The sequence below is a fragment of the Grampus griseus genome, assembly GCF_964374135.1.
Source record: "Grampus griseus genome assembly, chromosome: 3".
Lineage (NCBI taxonomy): Eukaryota > Metazoa > Chordata > Mammalia > Artiodactyla > Delphinidae > Grampus > Grampus griseus.
This window is the reverse complement of record NC_139019.1, coordinates 34,455,180-34,473,910: the sequence shown is the minus strand read 5'-3', so window position 1 is coordinate 34,473,910 and position 18,731 is coordinate 34,455,180. Positions and strand designations below refer to the sequence as shown.

General features: G+C 39.5%; 1 protein-coding gene across 2 annotated transcripts in view; it reads left to right on the top strand.

Moving 5' to 3' along the window:
- The window catches only part of OXCT1 (3-oxoacid CoA-transferase 1), a gene marked incomplete at its 3' end in the record, with an annotated part of 144,804 nt that overhangs the window by 11,551 nt on the left and 114,522 nt on the right, over positions 1 to 18,731 (top strand). For both annotated transcript variants that reach the window (XM_082649836.1, XM_082649835.1), the window contains exons 3-7: positions 1,591 to 1,681; positions 6,471 to 6,606; positions 9,888 to 10,037; positions 15,607 to 15,713; positions 18,122 to 18,182. In XM_082649836.1, the coding sequence (XP_082505962.1) occupies positions 1,591 to 1,681; positions 6,471 to 6,606; positions 9,888 to 10,037; positions 15,607 to 15,713; positions 18,122 to 18,182 (545 nt within the window). The remainder of the gene's footprint in view (positions 1 to 1,590; positions 1,682 to 6,470; positions 6,607 to 9,887; positions 10,038 to 15,606; positions 15,714 to 18,121; positions 18,183 to 18,731) is intronic.

Genomic DNA, 18,731 nt, shown 5'->3' with positions numbered 1-18,731 from the left:
CCGCCCGCCCCGGTGGTGCGCAGACAAGCCTCTCAGGCTGGTTAATGCTGGTTGGCACCTATCCTCTGTGCAGGAATCTCCCTGCTTTTCCCTCCGCAACCCTGTGGCTGTGCTCTCCTCCGCGGCCCTGAAGCTCCCCTCCTCCGCCACCCGCAGTCTCCGCCCGCGAAGGGGCTTCTAGTGTGTGGAAACCTTTCCTCCTTCACTGGTCCCTCCCACTGGTGCAGGGCCCGTCCCTATTCTTTGTCTCTGTTTTTTCTTTTTTGTTTTGCCCTACCCAGGTACATGGGGAGTTTCTTGCCTTTTGGGAGGTCTGAGGTCTTCTGCTAGCATTCAGTAGGTGTTCTGTAGCAGTTGTTCCACGTGTAGAAGTATTTCTGATGTATCTGTGGGGCGGAAGGTGATCCCCGCGTCTTACTCTTCTGTCATCTTCCCCCTCTCTCTATCCTGATTCTTATATTGTACATTTCTTTGGATTTCTTGGCCTTGGTCACAAAAATCAAGGCTTATTTTTAAGCCTGCTCTTCATTCATTCATTCATTCAACTCAGCAGTCATTGGACTTTAGACCCAATACCATTTGAGGAATTGTGGAAGATGTAAGGAAATGAGTCATTGGCTTAGGCTTCTAGATCTGCAAAATCAACTCAGGCATATAAAAGAAACATGCTTGAAAAAGTGACTGTACAAAAGTTCAATTTTAAAGTGGGAAAATAATAGATATGTAGTTAAGTGCAAGAAGAACAACGTGTAGCCGTATTAGCATGTTGCACTTGGCCTTATACTTATGAATCAAGACTTGACAGTGATGTCTGGTACTATATAACGATGTAAAACATTTGGATACAGCTGTATGACTATTTATTTTATCTTTTCTGAGGTTAATTTGTGCTTTTATTTGCCAGTAGACTTAACCAACGTGGCCTGCCAACTTTTTTGATCTAAAAGACACATTTTACATCACAATCCAACAAACACACACACATATAAAACATGTGTACATATATAAGTGAAACAGAAGTTTTGCCAAAAATGTCTATCCTGAGTGTTAATTCTTTTTTTTTTTGAGACTTTTTTTTAAGCAGTTTTAGGTTTACAACAAAATGGACAGGAAGGTACAGAAATTCCCCATGACCCGCCTCCCCACAGATGCATAGCTATTATCAAGAGTGGTAGCTTTTTTTTTTCTTAAGCCAGGGATGAACTGCCTTGGCACATCATAATCAACAAGTTCACAGTTCATCTTAAGTTTCACTTTAACGAAGTGAATAGTGTTGCATGTTCTATGGGTTTGGACAAAAGTATAATGACATATATCCATCATTATAATGTCATACAAAGTATGTCACTGCTCATAAAAACTTATGTACTCTGTGTATTCATCTCCCCCCTCCCCTCAAATTCCTGGCACCAGGAATTTGATCTTTTTATTGTGTATTTATTAAGTTGCTGAGATATGCCTGTGCATTTTGCTTAGTAGGTCTAATAATGTGTTGGTATATTTTCTTTTTTATTAAAAAGAATGACACATACATTCCCTAAAAGAACATTACCCTCTACACAAATTGTTTATCTTTTTGGCTCATTATAGGTTTTGGGTTATGTGGAATTCCAGAGAATCTTATAGGAGCTTTGCTAAAGACTGGAGTAAAAGGACTAACTGCAGTCAGCAACAATGCAGGGTAAGCGTGCATTTTTAAAACAATTGGCTTGAAAGAAATGACAGTCCTCCATGATACTGAAATGAAGTCTATCAGTGAAATGAAAAATTTCCCTATTGACAAGAGCAGTATGCTCGAGGATCAAAAGATAATGTTAATTGGGATTTCCGCCGCAGTCCAGTGGTTAAGACTCCGCGCTTCCACTGCAGGGGGCATGGGTTTGATCAGGGAAACCAAGATCCTGCAATGAAAAAAAAAAAAGTATGTTCACATTGAGTCCTTCATTTTAAAATTTAAAGAGGTTCCTTTATGTTGTATGTTATTGTAGATCTTTATTTATAAAGGAAGATGGACATCCGTTTGAAATCTGTTTCAAGTCTTCTTTTGGTTATGCCCTTACCCTAGATGATACATAAAGAATACCGGCAATCATTACAAATGTTGCTGGTCTTGGTAAAAGGAGGAGGGTATGCAGCTGGCACTTAAGCCAGTAAGCTCACATATCAAAATGGTCAAAGATGAGCCATAACATTTTAATGATGAATGGCCTGCATATTAAGATATATTTAGTTATCAAGGAAAAAGCTATTTTTGTGCAAAATGGTAAATTGTCAGCTCTCTTTTAATAATGAAAGACTTTAAAGATCTTAAAAATTAAAGAAATTAACCGAATTGGCAGTTAGTTTAGTCTGTTATCATAAATGCAATTTAGAAGAAATAGCACAGATTACTTAGGAAACAAAACTGATCTACATTTGTGCTCATTTTTTCCTTTGCTGAGTTTATGCTATTATTTTCATTTGGAAGGCTCTCCACTTCTCTGCCTATCCACATCTTTCCCATCTTACAGAAGAAGCCCTATCTAATTATAGAACTGCTCTAGCCTTCATTGATCTTTCCCCTTTCTGAATTCCTTTGGAGATGGTTAGCCTTTCTTTGTGTACTGAATTGTATTTATTATCTCTGATGTATATTACAGGCCAATCCTGTTACTCGGAGTAGTTTTCTTTTTTCTTTTTATTTATTTTTTGGCTGCTCCACACGGCATGCGGGATCTTAGTTCCCCCACCAGGGATCAAACCTGCGCCCCCTGCAGTGGAATCATAGAGTCTTAACCACTGGACCGCCAGGGAAGTCCCTAGAGTAGTTTTCTGTTTCCTGCTATGCTTAGCCTATAGTCTCAGAATCACCGAGAGTTGGAGCTGGACGGGATTGTAGAGATCATCCGTTCCAGTTCCCTCATTTAACAGGGGAAACTCATCTGTAATCCGGGAAGTAACTTGTTCATGATCACTTGATATTTCTTAAACACATCCTGTGCCCTTTGAGCTGACTTTATATTTATTAAAAATACTTTTGATTATCAGTACTTGGTTGGGTTTTCCTGTTAGCTCAGTGCTTACAAGGAGTGGTGTAGATCAATGTAAACTTTTGATGCAGAGTAGGTACCGATAACCTACTTCGCTGAACTCAAAGAAGGCACTTTGCACACCCTCATTGGAAGTTGATTCTCATAATTAGAGGAGTTTAAATCCTTGAGGTCTATAGGGATGAGGGCTTTGTTTTGATCCTTAGAGTCAGATAAATGAGGACAACTTAGCATCACTTTATTGGAGGACCAACGACATGGTTTGAGTTGTTGGGTAAAATGTAGAGAACATGGAATTAGAAGTAATGGTCATCACCAATACGTGGAATCGAAAAGAATGATACAAATGAACTTATTTACAAAACGGAAATAGACTCACAGACATAGAAAACAAACTTATAGTTACCAAAGGGGAAAGGGGGCAGGGGAGGGATAAATTAGGAGTTTGGGATTAACAGATATATACTACTATATGTAAAGTAGATAAACAAGGACCTACTGTATAGCACAGTAGAACTATATTCAATAGTTGCTATGCCCCGTGTAGACTGCCCCGTGTAGACTGTAGAATATAGTTCACAGAACTATATTCAATATCTTGTAACACAAGATATTGTGTTATATAGATGCTGTGATAAGATGCTGTGATACTGTGACAAGATACTGTGATATAGCACAGTAGAACTATATTCAATAGTTGCTATGCCCCATGTAGACTGCCCCGTGTAGACTGTAGAATATAGTTCACAGAACTATATTCAATATCTTGTAACAACCTATAATGGAAAAGAATCTGAAAAAGAATGTATATGAATATATAACCAAATCACTTTGCTGTACACCTGAAACTAATACATTGTAAATCAACTATACTTCAATTAAAAAAAAAAAGAAGTAATGGCTATTTTCTCCTAAGACTCCATCTATATAAGTTCTGCCTGAATTGGAAGTCTTTCCAAAGCTCAGGATTCCTGATTGTCTACTTTTGTTTTATTTGCTTTTAATGATCACTAAGACCTGTTGGCCTGAGGTACCACTTACTTTGCTATGGAGTATTAACTGTCAGTCTTGATACGACAAACCCTACCTTAGGATCATTCAGATGAATTAATACTTTGATATGGATTGATTAGGAAGGCAGGAAAATTGCAGATGTTCCTTTGATCTTTGGAAGACTTTGACATGTGAATTACAAGCCTGTATAAAACCAAAAGTTTCACGATATGCTATATATCAACCAATTAAATCACAGAGCCCAGGGAAGAATAGGTGTGCTATATTAGTTACTTTCATTTCCTTGTGACAAGGTAATTTTGGATTACAGTTCTTGAAGGTGGGGATTTAGACAACTCCAAGGGCAGCCCCACTTCCATGTAGAAGACTAATAAATACTAACAGGTAATATGTGCAGCACTCCTCCCATATCCATGATTTTGCTTTACGTGGTTTCAGTTATCTATGGTCAACCTTGGTCTGAAAATATTAAATGGAAAATTCCAGAAATAAACAATTCATAAGTTTTAAGTTACAGGCTATTCTGAGTACTGTGATGAAGTCTCGGGCCCTCCTGCTCTGTCTTGCCCTGGATGTGAATCATACCTTCGTCCAGTGTACCCCTCCAGTTGGTCACTTAGTAGCCACCCTGGTTATCAGATCCATGGTCATCAGATCCACTGTTGCTGTATCCCCGGTTATCAGATCCATGATCTGTATCGCAGTGCTTGTGTCCAAGGAACCCTTATTTTACTTAATAATGGCCCCCAAGTACAAGATTATTATTAACAGTGGAGAGCTGTTTCCTCCAGCCCTGGGCCTGATGGGATGAGGGGAGGGGGCTGTTTGGACCCAGAAGAAAGCCTTATGGAGAGGGCTATCCAATGTGCTGCAGCCTGCCAGGGAGAGAGCCAAGGGAATAGATGTCCTGCTGCCATTCTCCCCCCAACCCCCCCAACCCCCCTGGTGGTGCCTTACACTGGCTGAACCCAGTCAGCAATGGATGGGCCCCCCATGAATAAATCAGAAGCCAGAGGGCAGGGCACCCCATGATTCAGTCTACACGGGGCAGCTGCCCCAGGCTAGAGGTTGGAGAATGGATACAGAGGGACACATAGCAAATATCTAGCATGAAGACTTGATGATTTTCATTTTTATTACAAAGGAGCCAGTGAGGAGGGGGAAAGTGAAATCAAGCAATAAATTCATTTGACAAATGGTCAACAGATGTTTATGTAGAACCCTATCTGGAGGAAAAGTTTCCAAGAGAGATGGAAAGGCCAGTTCAAGGCCCCTAGACAAGATGTCTGGTATGTTTGAGGGACTGTAAGGAGGCCAGAAGAGGTAGAGAAGAGAGCAAAAAGGAAAATGGGAGGAGTGAGGTCAGAGGTGTGAAAGGGCATTCCATCCCATCCCAGGGGGTCTTGCAGTCCACTCTAGAGACATTTGCTTTTACTCTAAATAAATGGGTACCAAGGCAGGGTTTTGAGCAGAGCAGTGACATGATCTGACGTATTTTATTTTATACTTGTATTTTTGGCTGTCATTTTATGAGTAGATCGTAGCAGGCAGGATTAGAAACAAGAAAGGTTACTGCAGTATCCGGGAAAGAGATGGGCCGGTCCCAGAGAGGGAGTGAGAAATGCTCAGATTCTGGATAGATTCTGAAGGTAGAGTCAGGATTTTCCAATAAAGTTGCTGTGGAATGTGTGTGTCAGAGATCACAGCATGAATTTTGTTCTGAAGTAGTGAGGATGGGGCTGCCATCAGATGAGATGAAGAAGGCTGCAGATGGAGCTGAATTGAGGGGAACAGAATTGTTTATCTGAAGAACTGAACGCCTAGCTAGATAGTAATTAGCAGTAGGTAAAAAACAAACAAAAAACGTAAAGCGTTTTGTGTAATGTTTTGCAAGACCGACTTTTTAGTGATTTGTAGCCCTCTAGTGGACAAGTGTGTTATCAATCTTCAGGGAATTTTCACATCTCAAAAATGCACTCTTGAAAATACTTGTTATTTAGGCTTTAGTTTTCTTTTGAACCAAGTAAGAATAAATCATGCAGGTATTTCTTTTACACTCCTGGTGGGTGGGAAATGTTATTAGATTCAATATTGGAAGCTAGGACTATAAAACAAGTCTATCAGGAGGTTGACAGTTACCTGTTACCTGAACTACTTTTAAGGTATTCAGTGTGTCAGGACAGTTGGGGGGAGGTTAGAGGCTTGGAAATGCATTCTGAGAATTAGGAAAGAGTTAGTTGAGCGGGAATGGCCACTTGTGGGCATGAGAATGAGGAGGGAGAGTGAAGTCGAAGTTGGGAGAAAAGGAGGTTGTCAGGAGAAATGTGAGTGGTTTGTCATATAAAATTTCAAGTTTTTGAATGTAAGTGAGATTAATATTCTATCAGATGTCCCTTTGATTGTAAGCTGCTTGCATTTTCCTTCTAGGGTTGACAACTTTGGTTTGGGCCTTTTACTTCGATCCAAGCAGATAAAACGCATGGTCTCTTCGTATGTGGGTGAAAATGCAGAATTTGAACGACAGTATTTATCTGGTGAATTAGAAGTAGAGCTGACACCTCAGGTAAAAAAAATTTTTTTTTTTTTTACAATACTAATTTATTTTAAAATATACCTTTTTCCTCCTAGAAATTTCATTGTGTAAGAGAGGTAAGGTAGAATGATCTTTTGCCAAACCAAGGAATTGTGTTTATAGGTCATACCTCTTGCTTGCTAGAGAACTATTTTGTTGCTGTGCACTGAAAAAGAAGGTGAAAATATCTAGGCTTCAGGATAAAATTTTAAGTTTGGCACTATAATGTATATTTCATTGGAGCATGCAAAAGAAATTGCTGGGATGTTTGATGATTGTCCTAAAAGTCAATTCCTATGAATCACAGAATTAGAAATTTGTGGGGAGTCTGGTCTTGCTGAGACATAGGACAGTAAAGGCCATGGAGGGACTACATCACAGAGTAAGTGCTGGGATCAGAGCCCAGGTGTCTAGAGAGCTGATGCCATTACAAAGGAAGCAGTGATTGCAATTAATCTAGCAAGTTTCTGCTCACTTTATACACCATTTCCTCTCCTGATTGAAGAGTTAGTCACTGAGCAAAGTTTTTGAAGCCATATGAGTAAAACAAGGGTCTACAGGTTGTATACATTACTCTTCCATTTTGACATGGTCTGCCTTCATCTCTGAAACTGAGCCCACCACACTGCTTTATTTTGTCAACAGAATGTATTATTACCACTAACTTCATCAAATTGGTAATAATGTAATATAGCAGAATTTTTAAAAATTCAATCATTAAATCAATGTATATGCTTATCTGGAGAGAGCAGGCATGGGAGAACTGTTTTTTCTACTTGAAGCTTCACAGTGATTTTCCAAGTCACACCTGATCACTCTACAGTGTTGGCACCTGTGCCTCTCATAGCATTACACATGCTTGATTTATCCAATCTTCATTTAAAGTTTTTTGAGAATAACAAAAGGTGTACTATCTTCATCGCTTGTGCAACTTTTACAAAATACCACAGACTGGGTGGCTTAGAAAAGAGAAATTTATTTCTCACTGTTATGGTGGCTGAGAAGTACAAGATCAAGGTACAGGCTGATTTGGTTCTTGGTGGGGGGAGGGGAGAGAGGGAGAGGGACAGTGAGAGGCAGAGGGAGAGTACGTGCAAGTGAGTGCTCTAGGGTCTCTTATTACAAGGACACTAATCCTCTTTGATCAGGGCCCCACCTTTAAAATGACGTCATTTAACCTTGTTGCACGTTGGGGGTTAGGGCTTCAACATGTGAATTTTGGGAGCGGGGGGAACACAAATCCGTCCATAGCATATAGTTTTCATCTTCACATTATAGTTTGAGGTAACATATCCTTTGAGTTTGGAGCTATTGAAAATTAACTTTACAATTACCTTTTTTATCTTTTTTTTTGACTGTGCTGGGTCTTCGTTGCGGTACGTGGGCTTGTCTAGTTGTGGCACACGCGCTCTAGAGTGTGCAGGCTCAGTAGTTGCAGCACACGGGCTTCTCTCTAGTTGTGGCGCATGGGCTTAGTTGCCCCATGGCATGTGGGATCTTAGTTCCCTTACCGGGGATCGAACCTGCGTCCCCTGCATTGGAAGGTGGATTCTTAACCACTGGACCACCAGGGAAGTCCCTGCCTTTTTTTTATCTTTTGCATTATCCCTTATTTTGTCAGAGGGCATATACATGGGAAAGGAACTTCCTTAATATTTCTTTCACATTCTTCCTTTAAGCTGAAAGAAGTCAGAATTTCCTGCCCCAGTTTAGTGGTGCATGAGTAAACATTGGCTCTAGGAACTCGTTTTGCAGTCTGAGAGCCAGGGAGGAAGTGCTGATGAAGTGGTAGGGATTAGGACTCCCTTGGGGGTTGGATGTGGGGTCTTGGTGGTACCTGCAGGGGGCCTGTATGTGGCAATAGTCGATTTTCATGCCTTTGCCCAGTTGGACAAAGAGGAGTATAGTATTCAGGGAGGGTGGACATAAAAAATATTTTAAGGTAGGGAGAGTTATTATGGTCGTTTTGATGATTTAATTTTTGTGGATGTTATTAACTTAAAATACCCAAAGTGCAGGGAAGAGTCACCTCTGTCCATCAGTTAGAACAGAGAACCAGGTATCTGGAAGGTTTTCATTTATGTCACAGGTCCATCCTTCCTCAGAATATCCCACCTATTCCAAATGACTCAGTGTCTGAAATCCCAGCTGTTAGTCCCTTCTTTGAGTTTAGTATTTAAAGGCCCCAGTTCAAGTGGAAACTTGTTTTCAGGTTGGGACAATATTAACACACCATCATTAATATCTAAACCTAGGGAATTCCCTGGCAGTCCAGTGGTTAGGGCTCCATGCTTCCACTGCAGGGGGCACGGGTTCGGTCCCTGGTTGGGGAGCTAAGATCCCACAAGCCGCGTGACACAGCCAAAACAAAACAAAACAAAACAAAATCTGAACCTATTCTTACTACTGGTTAGCTAGTCAGTTATCTAGTCTGAATATGATGTAGCTAGACCATAACAAGATGTTTCACATTAGGGAGTGTGTCAGGAAACGTCCGGGTCCAGAGTTATTACCCTGTGGGAAAACCAGGTGGAAAGGCAGGTGGTGGTGGAAGAGCTGGGGAAATTAGGTTTGAAATCACTGGTCCCTAGAAAGGGGACAAAGATGATCAGAAGAAGATACAAAAAAACTTTACATATAGCTGTTCCTACTCTGAAACAAAATTTGAATCTCTCTTGGCTTTTTAAAAACCATTTTACCTGTATGTCGTACTCTTTGCCTAGCTTGAATTTTTCCTTAGTTAGATAACGTAGTAGATAAAATACTTATGAGAATGGTTTAAAATAAATTCTAGATAGGTTTGAACGTTTTACATTATTATTATATAATCATAACATTGTTATTAAAGATAAGGTTCAGGCCATGCCTACATAGAGCACATAGTAAAACACAAAATTTAACTGTATGATTTTTAATGTATACAGTTAAAGTCACATACTTCAGATTTGGAAATTTATTTAAAAATATTACAGATAGACTGATGTAGAATGTGATGTCAAGAAACCATTGGAGACCTGGAAGCTGAAAGCACTAATATACAAATAAGCAGTTCCATTAAGAATTAAGGATTAAGGATAGAGAGGTTGTTGTCTAGAAAGATAGTAACTGTTTTACATTGATATTCTAGCCTGCGGTAAACCAGTATGCACTGCTGGGTGTGGTTTAGATTGATAAACACCTAGAAAACAGGAATGGTGCCTGTAAGTGTTTCTGAGTCTGCAGACAGAAGTGTTTAATGGACTTCTGATGCAGTGTTGTTTTTTCACTTGTAGGGCACGCTTGCAGAGAGGATTCGTGCAGGTGGGGCTGGAGTTCCTGCATTTTACACCAGCACAGGGTATGGGACCCTAGTGCAAGAAGGAGGGTCACCGATCAAATACAACAAAGATGGCAGCATTGCCATTGCCAGTAAGCCAAGAGAGGTAAGAAAGCTGGATATCTCTATTAGCACAGGATTCCAGGTGGACTCGTTGGGTAACTAAGTATAAAAGCACACCTGTTGGGCTTCCCTGGTGGCACAGTGGTTGAGAGTCCGCCTGCCGATGCAGGGGACGCTGGTTCGTGCCCCAGTCTGGGAGGATCCCACATGCCGCGGAGCGGCTGGGCACGTGAGCCATGGCCGCTGAGCCTGCGCGTCCAGAGCCTGTGCTCCGCAACGGGAGAGGCCACAACAGTGAGAGGCCCACATACAGCAAAAAAAAAAAACAAAAAAAAACCCAAAACACATCTGTGTGAGAACACTGTCATTCATTCCGTAATGTAAACATGTTAGGTAAAATTTCTAGCTAAAACTGAGCATCTGCTAGTAACTTAAATCACATAGAGAGACCAGAATAAATAAATGAGAAGAAAAGAATCTGTAATCCATAGAAGAGGTACAAGTCAAGATTAGTTTTATGGTAAGTTTTAAGAAATTTAGGAGCGTTTATAATTGCTGATTATGTTTATGTGGAAAATAGAGTAGATGTATGCTATATATGGTATTAAACTCTTCATGCTCAGGCCCCTTCTGGATGTGATTGAAGGGGGAGAAAAAAGCCAAAGAAATCACAAGTTTGTCTACAATCTTAAAAAGTGGGGGCAGTTATAACTATATAATGGAACAGAGGGTTCATATTATCTCCTTTGTCCTTCATTTTGTATACTGGACCTATTTGAATAACTGAATAACTTAGTTTTATTTAAAGTGCTAGATAGGATGGGGTATCTTTATACTGGGTAACTTCACTCACATATTAGAAAAGAATAGGGACTTACCTGGCAATCCAGTGGTTAAGACTTCGCCTTCCAATGCAGGGGGTGTGGGTTCAATTCCTGGTGGGGGAACTAAGATCCCACATGCCTCACGGCCAAAAAACCAAAACATAAAACAGAAGCAATACTGTAACAAATTCAATGAAGACTTTAAAAATAGTCTACGTCAAAAAAATCTTTTTTTAAAAAAAAAAGAAAAGAAAAGAACTCTAGATATAGGTATTTGAGATCCTCAGGTTTGAGCCAGTTTTTAATATGACACATGCCAGCTGTATTTTTAGTGTCTTTCCCTTCTCCCTGCCCACATGGCTCATGAGCATTAACGAATGTTGCAGAAATGCTGAGCTTATCTCTAGGGAAGCAAAAATTTAGTAAATCAAGGGCTTTTATCACCTTTCTGCTTATAGGGATGTTAGCTCTGCACGTCCGTGTTTTGAGGGAAGATAAAGGTCATGCCCTTGTCCCCTGCTGTCCAGTGTTTATCCAGCAGCGTCCTCCATCTGGAGCTTTGCCTTTCTGATTAGAGTGACCTATATTGACCCAAAGCTTTTGTTAATACGCTATCTTGCTTCTTTCTTTACCGCCTAATTAGGTTTAAAAAGTTTTTGACAAAGTAAAGGACAGGAACCTAATTATTAAGATGGATCTTGGTTAATATAGATAAAGATGCCTGGCAAAATCGGGTGAATGCTTTGAGAGCTTGCTAGAAGTTACAGCATTAACTCTCCTGGTGAAAACATAGGATAGACTAGAATCTGTTCTGAATGCCTGGGTTCATCTCAGGAGGTGTAGGAATCTAGCAGTTTTGTCATTTTGTCTGCATCCCCTCGGAATACAACAGTAATTTCTTGAAATGATTCTTGTTAGCTCTTTGTTGTCCTTGATTACGGTGGGAAGAGGAAATGAGTGAATTCCTTAGGTCAGTGATAGTTATTGAGGACCTTCTGTTTGTCAAACACTGGTCTAAGCGTGGTGGAAAAAGGGGTGTTCTAGACCAAGTCCCCCTGACAAGGAACAAATAGACAAACAGACAATGTCAATACTGGAAGTGCTGTGAACACAAATCAAGTAGGGCAAAGGCAGAGAGGATGATGAGTGTGGTCAGGAAGGTGTGCTCCAGGCTGGGTCAGGGAAAACCTCTCTGAGTAGGTGACATTTGGTAGAGACCTGAATAAAATAGGGAATGAGCTGGGTGAAGATAATAGGTTTGTGCTCTAGTCAGAAGGAAGAGGAAGGACAGGGTCCCAGAGCAGGCTTGCCTCATGTGTGGAACAGCAGGGCAGTAAGACTGGAACAGAATGAATGAGGAGACAGTGGTAGGGTTGGAGGTTAAAGAGAGGCAGGAGCCAGACCACACGAGTTTGGCCTTTACTGAGTGTGGTGAGAGGACAACAGAGTGTTTTGAATATGGTGGGACAGTGATGGGATCTGAGTTACATTTTGGAAAGAGCACCGTGGCTGTTGGGTAGTGAGTTTTTTTGCTGGAGACCCAACAGCAGAAGCAGGGAGACGGATGAAGAGGCTGTTGTATTATTCCAGGTGGGAGTGGAAGGTGGTTTAGACTAAGGTGGTAACAGTGGAATTTGTGAGAAGTGGTTGCAATTGGGAAATACGTTGATAGTAGAGCACAGGATTTACTGAGTAAGAAAAGACAAGAATCAAGCATGCTGCTTATTGAAAAGGGCCGAGCATGGGGGTAATCAAAGAGCTCTGCCTGGACTTGGTGCTTTTGAGACATTCACTAGCTTCCAAGAGGAGGTGTTCTGTAGGCTCGAGCTCAGCTCCAGGAGAGTTGAGAGCTGGGGTAGGAACTTTGGAGGCATCAGCACGTGGTGTTTAAATCCATGGGACTGGGGTTGGAGTGTAGACAGAGAATAGCTCTTCTGCCTTTAAGGGTTTAGAAGAGGCCTGACATTGAAAAGTTGAAAAGAGGAAAGGGAGCAGCAAATAAGATGGGAAAGAGTGTCTAGTGAGTGGAGAGGAAACCCAGGGGAGTCCGGTGATTTGGAAGATGGGAACTTTTACAAAGGAGGGAGTGATCAACCATGTCAGAGTATGAAGAGGTTGGGTAAGAGGACTGGAAATTGACTGTTGGGTTTGGAAACGTGGAAGTCATTGGTGACCTTAAACAGTGATTTTTCTGGAGAAGAGGATTTTTCTGGAATGGTGAAAATTTGACTGGAGTGGATTCAATAAAGGACTGAAAGATGGGGAAGTGGAGACTCTGACGTGCATAACTCTTGCAAGTAAATATAACAGCTAGTTGGACAAAACCAATTCCTCCCCTGTTTTAAAATTTTAGAATAGTGAACACTTAGCAACTTCTGATGTGTAGACTCTTCAGGAAATTAGATAACTGGAATAGAAAGAAACGCCAATGTTTTTACTTTGCCCTGGCTTAGCATATATTTAGATGTATATGTAGTTCTCTAGATCTGTATGTAAAGGCCTCAGCTATCATCTCTGGTGATGGCTGAAATACATAAGACTTAAACTATATTGATGTGTAGGTTACAAATATCTTTCATATAATTTGTCTAAGTTCATATTCATATGATCCTCATTCATCAGTGATTCCCTAAATTCATTAAGCTTTTCTAACAGGAAAGTGGGATAATGTCTTTAAGGAAACTGTTCTTTAAGAAATGGTTCTGTTTTAGTGCAAATCAAAACTACAATGAGGTAGCACCTCACACTGGTCAGAATGGCCATCATCAAAAAGTCTACAAATAATAAATGGTGGAGAGGATGTAGAGAAAAGGGAACCCTCCTACACTGTTGGTGGGAATGTAAATTGGTGTAGCCACAATGGAAAACAGTATGGAGGTTCCTTAAAAAGCTAAAGGTAGAGTCACCATATGATCCAGCAATCCCACTCCTGGGCATATATCTGGAAAAGACAAAAACTCTAGTTCGAAAAGATACATGCACCCCAATGTTCATAGCAGCACTATTTACAATAGTCAAGACATGGAAGCAACCTAAATGTTCATCAACAGATGAATGGTTAAAGATGTGGTACATACATACAGTGGAATATTACTGAGCCATGAAAAGAAATGAAATAATCCCATTTTCAGCAACATGGATGGACCTAGAGATTATCATACTAAATGAAGGCAGACAGAGAAAGACAGATATCATATGATATCACTTATATGTGGAATCTAAAAAAATGATACAGATGAACTTATTTACAAAACAGAAATAGACTCATAGACATAGAAAACAAATTTATGGTTACCAAAAGGGAAAGCGAGGGAGAGGGATAAATTAGGAGTTTGGGATTAACATACACACACTACTATATATATATAAATAAACAAGAACCTACTGTATAACACAGGGAACTATATTTAGTATCTGTAATAACCTATAATAGAAAAGAATCTGAAAAAGAATATATATGTATATGTGTACATATATATGTCTGAACCACTTTGCTGCACACCTGAAACTAGCACAATACTGTAAATTAACTATAATTTTAAAAAAAAGAAAGAATTTCTTGTTTTAAACCACAGTTAAAGAAAAGTAAATGTACTGGAGCTTTCTCCAGCTTTCTATAAAATGCATGTAATTTGTCCACTAGGGGGCGCAGTAGGAATGAAAATGGAGTTTGGCCTTCAAATGGCTCCCATCTCCTGTGGTGATGGAGAGAGGTATTGATGTTGTTTCCCCTCTTCCTTTCAATTCCCAGAGCTAAGTCCCCATGAAGAAAAAAGGAACAAAATGCCGCGGCATAGTTTTGCTTTATGCGTCTTCTCCCCTCCCCTCCCATTTGCAGTAGAATTAAAAGTAAATAAACATACAAAAATCAATAGCCTTCCATTAGACCAGTAATGACAGAGAGAAGGTATAATAGAATAAAATATAACAGTCACAGTGGTATCAAAAACCAAGAAGCACCTATGAATAAAGCTGGAAAATATATACAAAGCCTTTTCTGAGGGAAAACTATGAAACTATTGAAGGAGGTAAAAGAAGACTTTAAAAAATGTAGGCCTATATTCTCACAGGTGGGAGGATATAGCATGTCAGTTCTCTACAAATTTTAGGAATCCCAATTAAAATCTCAACAGAGGATGATGGATTCATTAGAAGAGATGAATGGATTTTTATAACTATTTTAGGTAGGAAAACAGTGCATTGCCCATTTCATGCAACTTACATGGTTTTCTGGGGCTCTTTTTCGTGTTCAGTATGTAAATTATTCACACAAATAATAAAGTGAGTGCTAACACACACAGTCTATGCCTTAAGCATATGGAGCTTCCTCACAATTGCCAAGCTTCCTCTTGCTTCTGAGCCTTTGCACATGCTGCTCCCTCAGTGGACTCTTCACCATTTTTTTTTTTTTTTTTTGCGGTACGCAGGCCTCTCACTGCTGTGGCCTCTCCCGTTGCGGAGCACAGGCTCCGGACGCGCCGGCTCAGCGGCCATGGCTCACGGGCCCAGCCGCTCCGCGGCATGTGGGATCTTCCCGGACCGGGGCACGAACCCGCGTCTCCTGCATCGGCAGGCGGACTCTCAACCACTGTGCCACCAGGGAAGCCCCTCTTCACCATTTTGACGAAGCCCTGGTTGCCTGCACTACTCTTCCTTGAAGTTTCAGTTTAGATCTCTCCCTCTTTTCTAACTAGGCTTGTATCCTTATTATCTGCCTCTATCAGAGCAGGGAGCACAACCAAACAAGACCTCTGGAGATCCTGACAATGCCCTCTTTGTCTCTTGCAGGTGAGGGAGTTTAATGGTCAACATTTTATTTTGGAGGAAGCAATCACAGGGGATTTCGCTTTGGTGAAAGCGTGGAAGGCAGACCGAGCAGGAAATGTGATTTTCAGGTAATATAATGGTTTTAAAAAATGTTAAATGTAATGCATTTCAGCAACTTTATATTTCCGAAATTATGATTACAAAATGGATATCTTGATGTGTTTGGTATTTAAAAATTTATTTTAAAAATGGCTTAAAATCAAACACACCTGTGTGTGTGTATATAGGTGGGTGCAGAACCATTGCTCTGCAGTCTTGCTGGTTTGATGCACTTGAGGACATCTGTTCTGATTGGTTGGTACCCATGGTGCACTGTTTGTTAACTATTTGAATCTGTATATCCTTGTATATAGTCACATACAAATTATTTTTGCCCGTGTACTTTAGTTGCCAAAACTAGTTACAGTGTTGTGACATGCTTAAAAAATGTGACTAAAGCACACAATTATATTTAATTTTGACAGTGTTATTTATATGAATTGTCTTAAAATGCCTGTTACTTTGATATTATGGAAAAATATTGCTAATAATCACTTAGGTCAGTTCTTTTCCAGGCCTATTGGTGTCTTCTAGGAAATGCTTATAAAGATTATGTCTGGAAAGTTGGTTACCCTTAATAATGTTTAACTTTCATTCTCGTTATCTAGATAGCCACAGATATTAAGCCACTTAATAGATTTCAATATCTTTTGATTACCCTAAGCATACTAAATACCAAGTTTTATTTAGTATCTTGGATTTATGGATTATATAGTTGTTTTTGCAAATTGTGCCATGTTTGAATATACTCATAAAAGTTTTTCAAAATGTTTGGTCTTGAAGACGTCACCTGTTAGGTTACAGAAATACTTGTCTTTCTCATAATACTGGCCTTTTCCTGCTTTTAGTTAGTGATATTTTTTATCTTTACCAAATGCAGCTTTGGTATAATCACAATTAAATTACCAGTGGTCACTTTCATGTTTTTGTTCATTTCTGAAGATCTTCTATGACATTAATACTGTATTTGATTTCTTGAATTTAGCCAATTTTTTGGTTCATTTGTTTTTGTTTTGTTTTTGTTTTTTTGTCCGGGCCACAGCATATGAGATCTTAGTTCCCCAACTAGGAATCGAACCCGTGCCCCCTGCGGTGGAAGTGTGGGTCTTAACCACCGGACCACCAGGGAAGTCCCGGGATTTAGCCAATTTTTGATATTATAACTAATTTTGGCAATTACAGAGGACATTTTGAATGATGTCTACCTTATTTGACACCTTGATGTAATGCTTGCAAAGCTTAGTTGTTTTTTTTTTTAAAGATTAATGAAATTGTATAGTAGCAAATGGAAATGAATTATTTAAAGTATTTCCATGAGTTTATCCTGTGCTTTATTGCCTGTTATCTAAAGACTGCACAAGGGCTATTCTGAGTACAGACCTTATGCCTGTAGTTTCTGCTCAGTAGCCATTGAGCTTTGATGTGAAATGAGAGTGTTTGTCCCCAGTGGTCAGGTGACCTAGATTCTTAAGATACTGACTTCTAGACTGACCTTCACGTTTAGTGGGACAACTGGTACAGAGGTCTGTCTAGGCCGTTGTTAGAGTGGGCAGGCTCTGCATGCCTGCACCTCAGGCCACTCTGCCCTTGGAGCTTTTGATGCTGGACGTCTGGTGGAATCCAACACGGTAACTTGTCAAAGTACACAAGGATTCCTCTCTTGAGGACACACCTATCCTTGAATCCAAGTGAAAGAAACATTGGTGTCACAAAGAGCTGTTAAGGCATAGCTGTGAATTTCTCTTTACCAAAGAATTTTCCCTATCAATTTACACTCTCAGAAACAAAAATACATTAAAATTTTTATAATTAGAGGAAGTGCATTAATTTAGGAACTTGGGAATGCAGAACCATCAGAAAAATTGGCCGCTTCTTAAAATTTTTCACTTCAGGGTCTGATGGGGGGCTTGTAGCTTTAAAAATTTCATTAGAAGTTGGTTCTCCACACTGATCTTTACGACTCACAAATCACCCATGAATGTTTCAGTTAATTTCAGCAATAGGTTTCTTTAATAGGAGTATAATTACTATACCTTCTCATATAAAGCACTTGCTACTTTTCTTAATATTTTAACAAGAGCAAGCTTAGTGAAATATTTAAGTATAAAACAAAGTGGCATCTCAGGTAAAAGACTTAGAGATATTAGTTTTAGAGTAGATTTATTAATATCCATTTTATTTTTCTGTGTATAACTATGTTGAATATGAAAAGTATTCCCTCTTTCTCTTAACCCCATAAAAAGCTATATAGAATGAGGTGACCATCGTATTGTTTTTGTTTATAAAATTGCTATAGAACTTATCAAAAATATGATACACTCTTTTAAAAAGATTCACAAAGTCTTGGTTTACAGAAATTCTTTTAATCTATAATTAAAGCTGAGAGAGACACTTATTTTTGCCCTTCTTTCTCCACTTCCTTATTCCTCTAATGTAGGAAAAGTGCAAGGAATTTCAACTTGCCGATGTGCAAAGCTGCAGAAACCACAGTGGTGGAGGTAAGAGAAGAGGTTATTTCTGATTTCCTGTTGTTAATTTTCAAAGTTGATGTTATGTATTAGTTCAAGAAAAAGTACAATGGTTCATTTCTTTTCATGAAGGAGGGCAAACAATAACCACTTTTTCATTTTGGATGTTGAAGGATTCTATTTAAATATATCATAGTTGAAGGTTTGCTGGAACGTGAGCTTTCTGGTTAGCTATGGTCTCACTAGAACACTTTGTTTGGGAATCAAGCTATTAAGCTGACCAGCTCATAAAAGTCTTTTGGTACTTGAGTAAAGTGGACCTTCTTGGGTGAAGTCTCCAGATGAAATTTTTTTTTCACTTTTTTCTTTTTTTAATTTAATTTTATTTTTTTTATACAACAGGTACTTATTAGTTATCTATTTTATACATATTAGTGTATATATGTCAATCCCAATCTCCCAATTCATTCCCCCTGCTTTCCCCCCTTGGTGTCCTTAGGTTTGTTCTCTGCATCTGTGTCTCTATTTCTGCCTGGCAAACTGGTTCATTTGTACTGTTTTTCTAGGTTCCACATATAT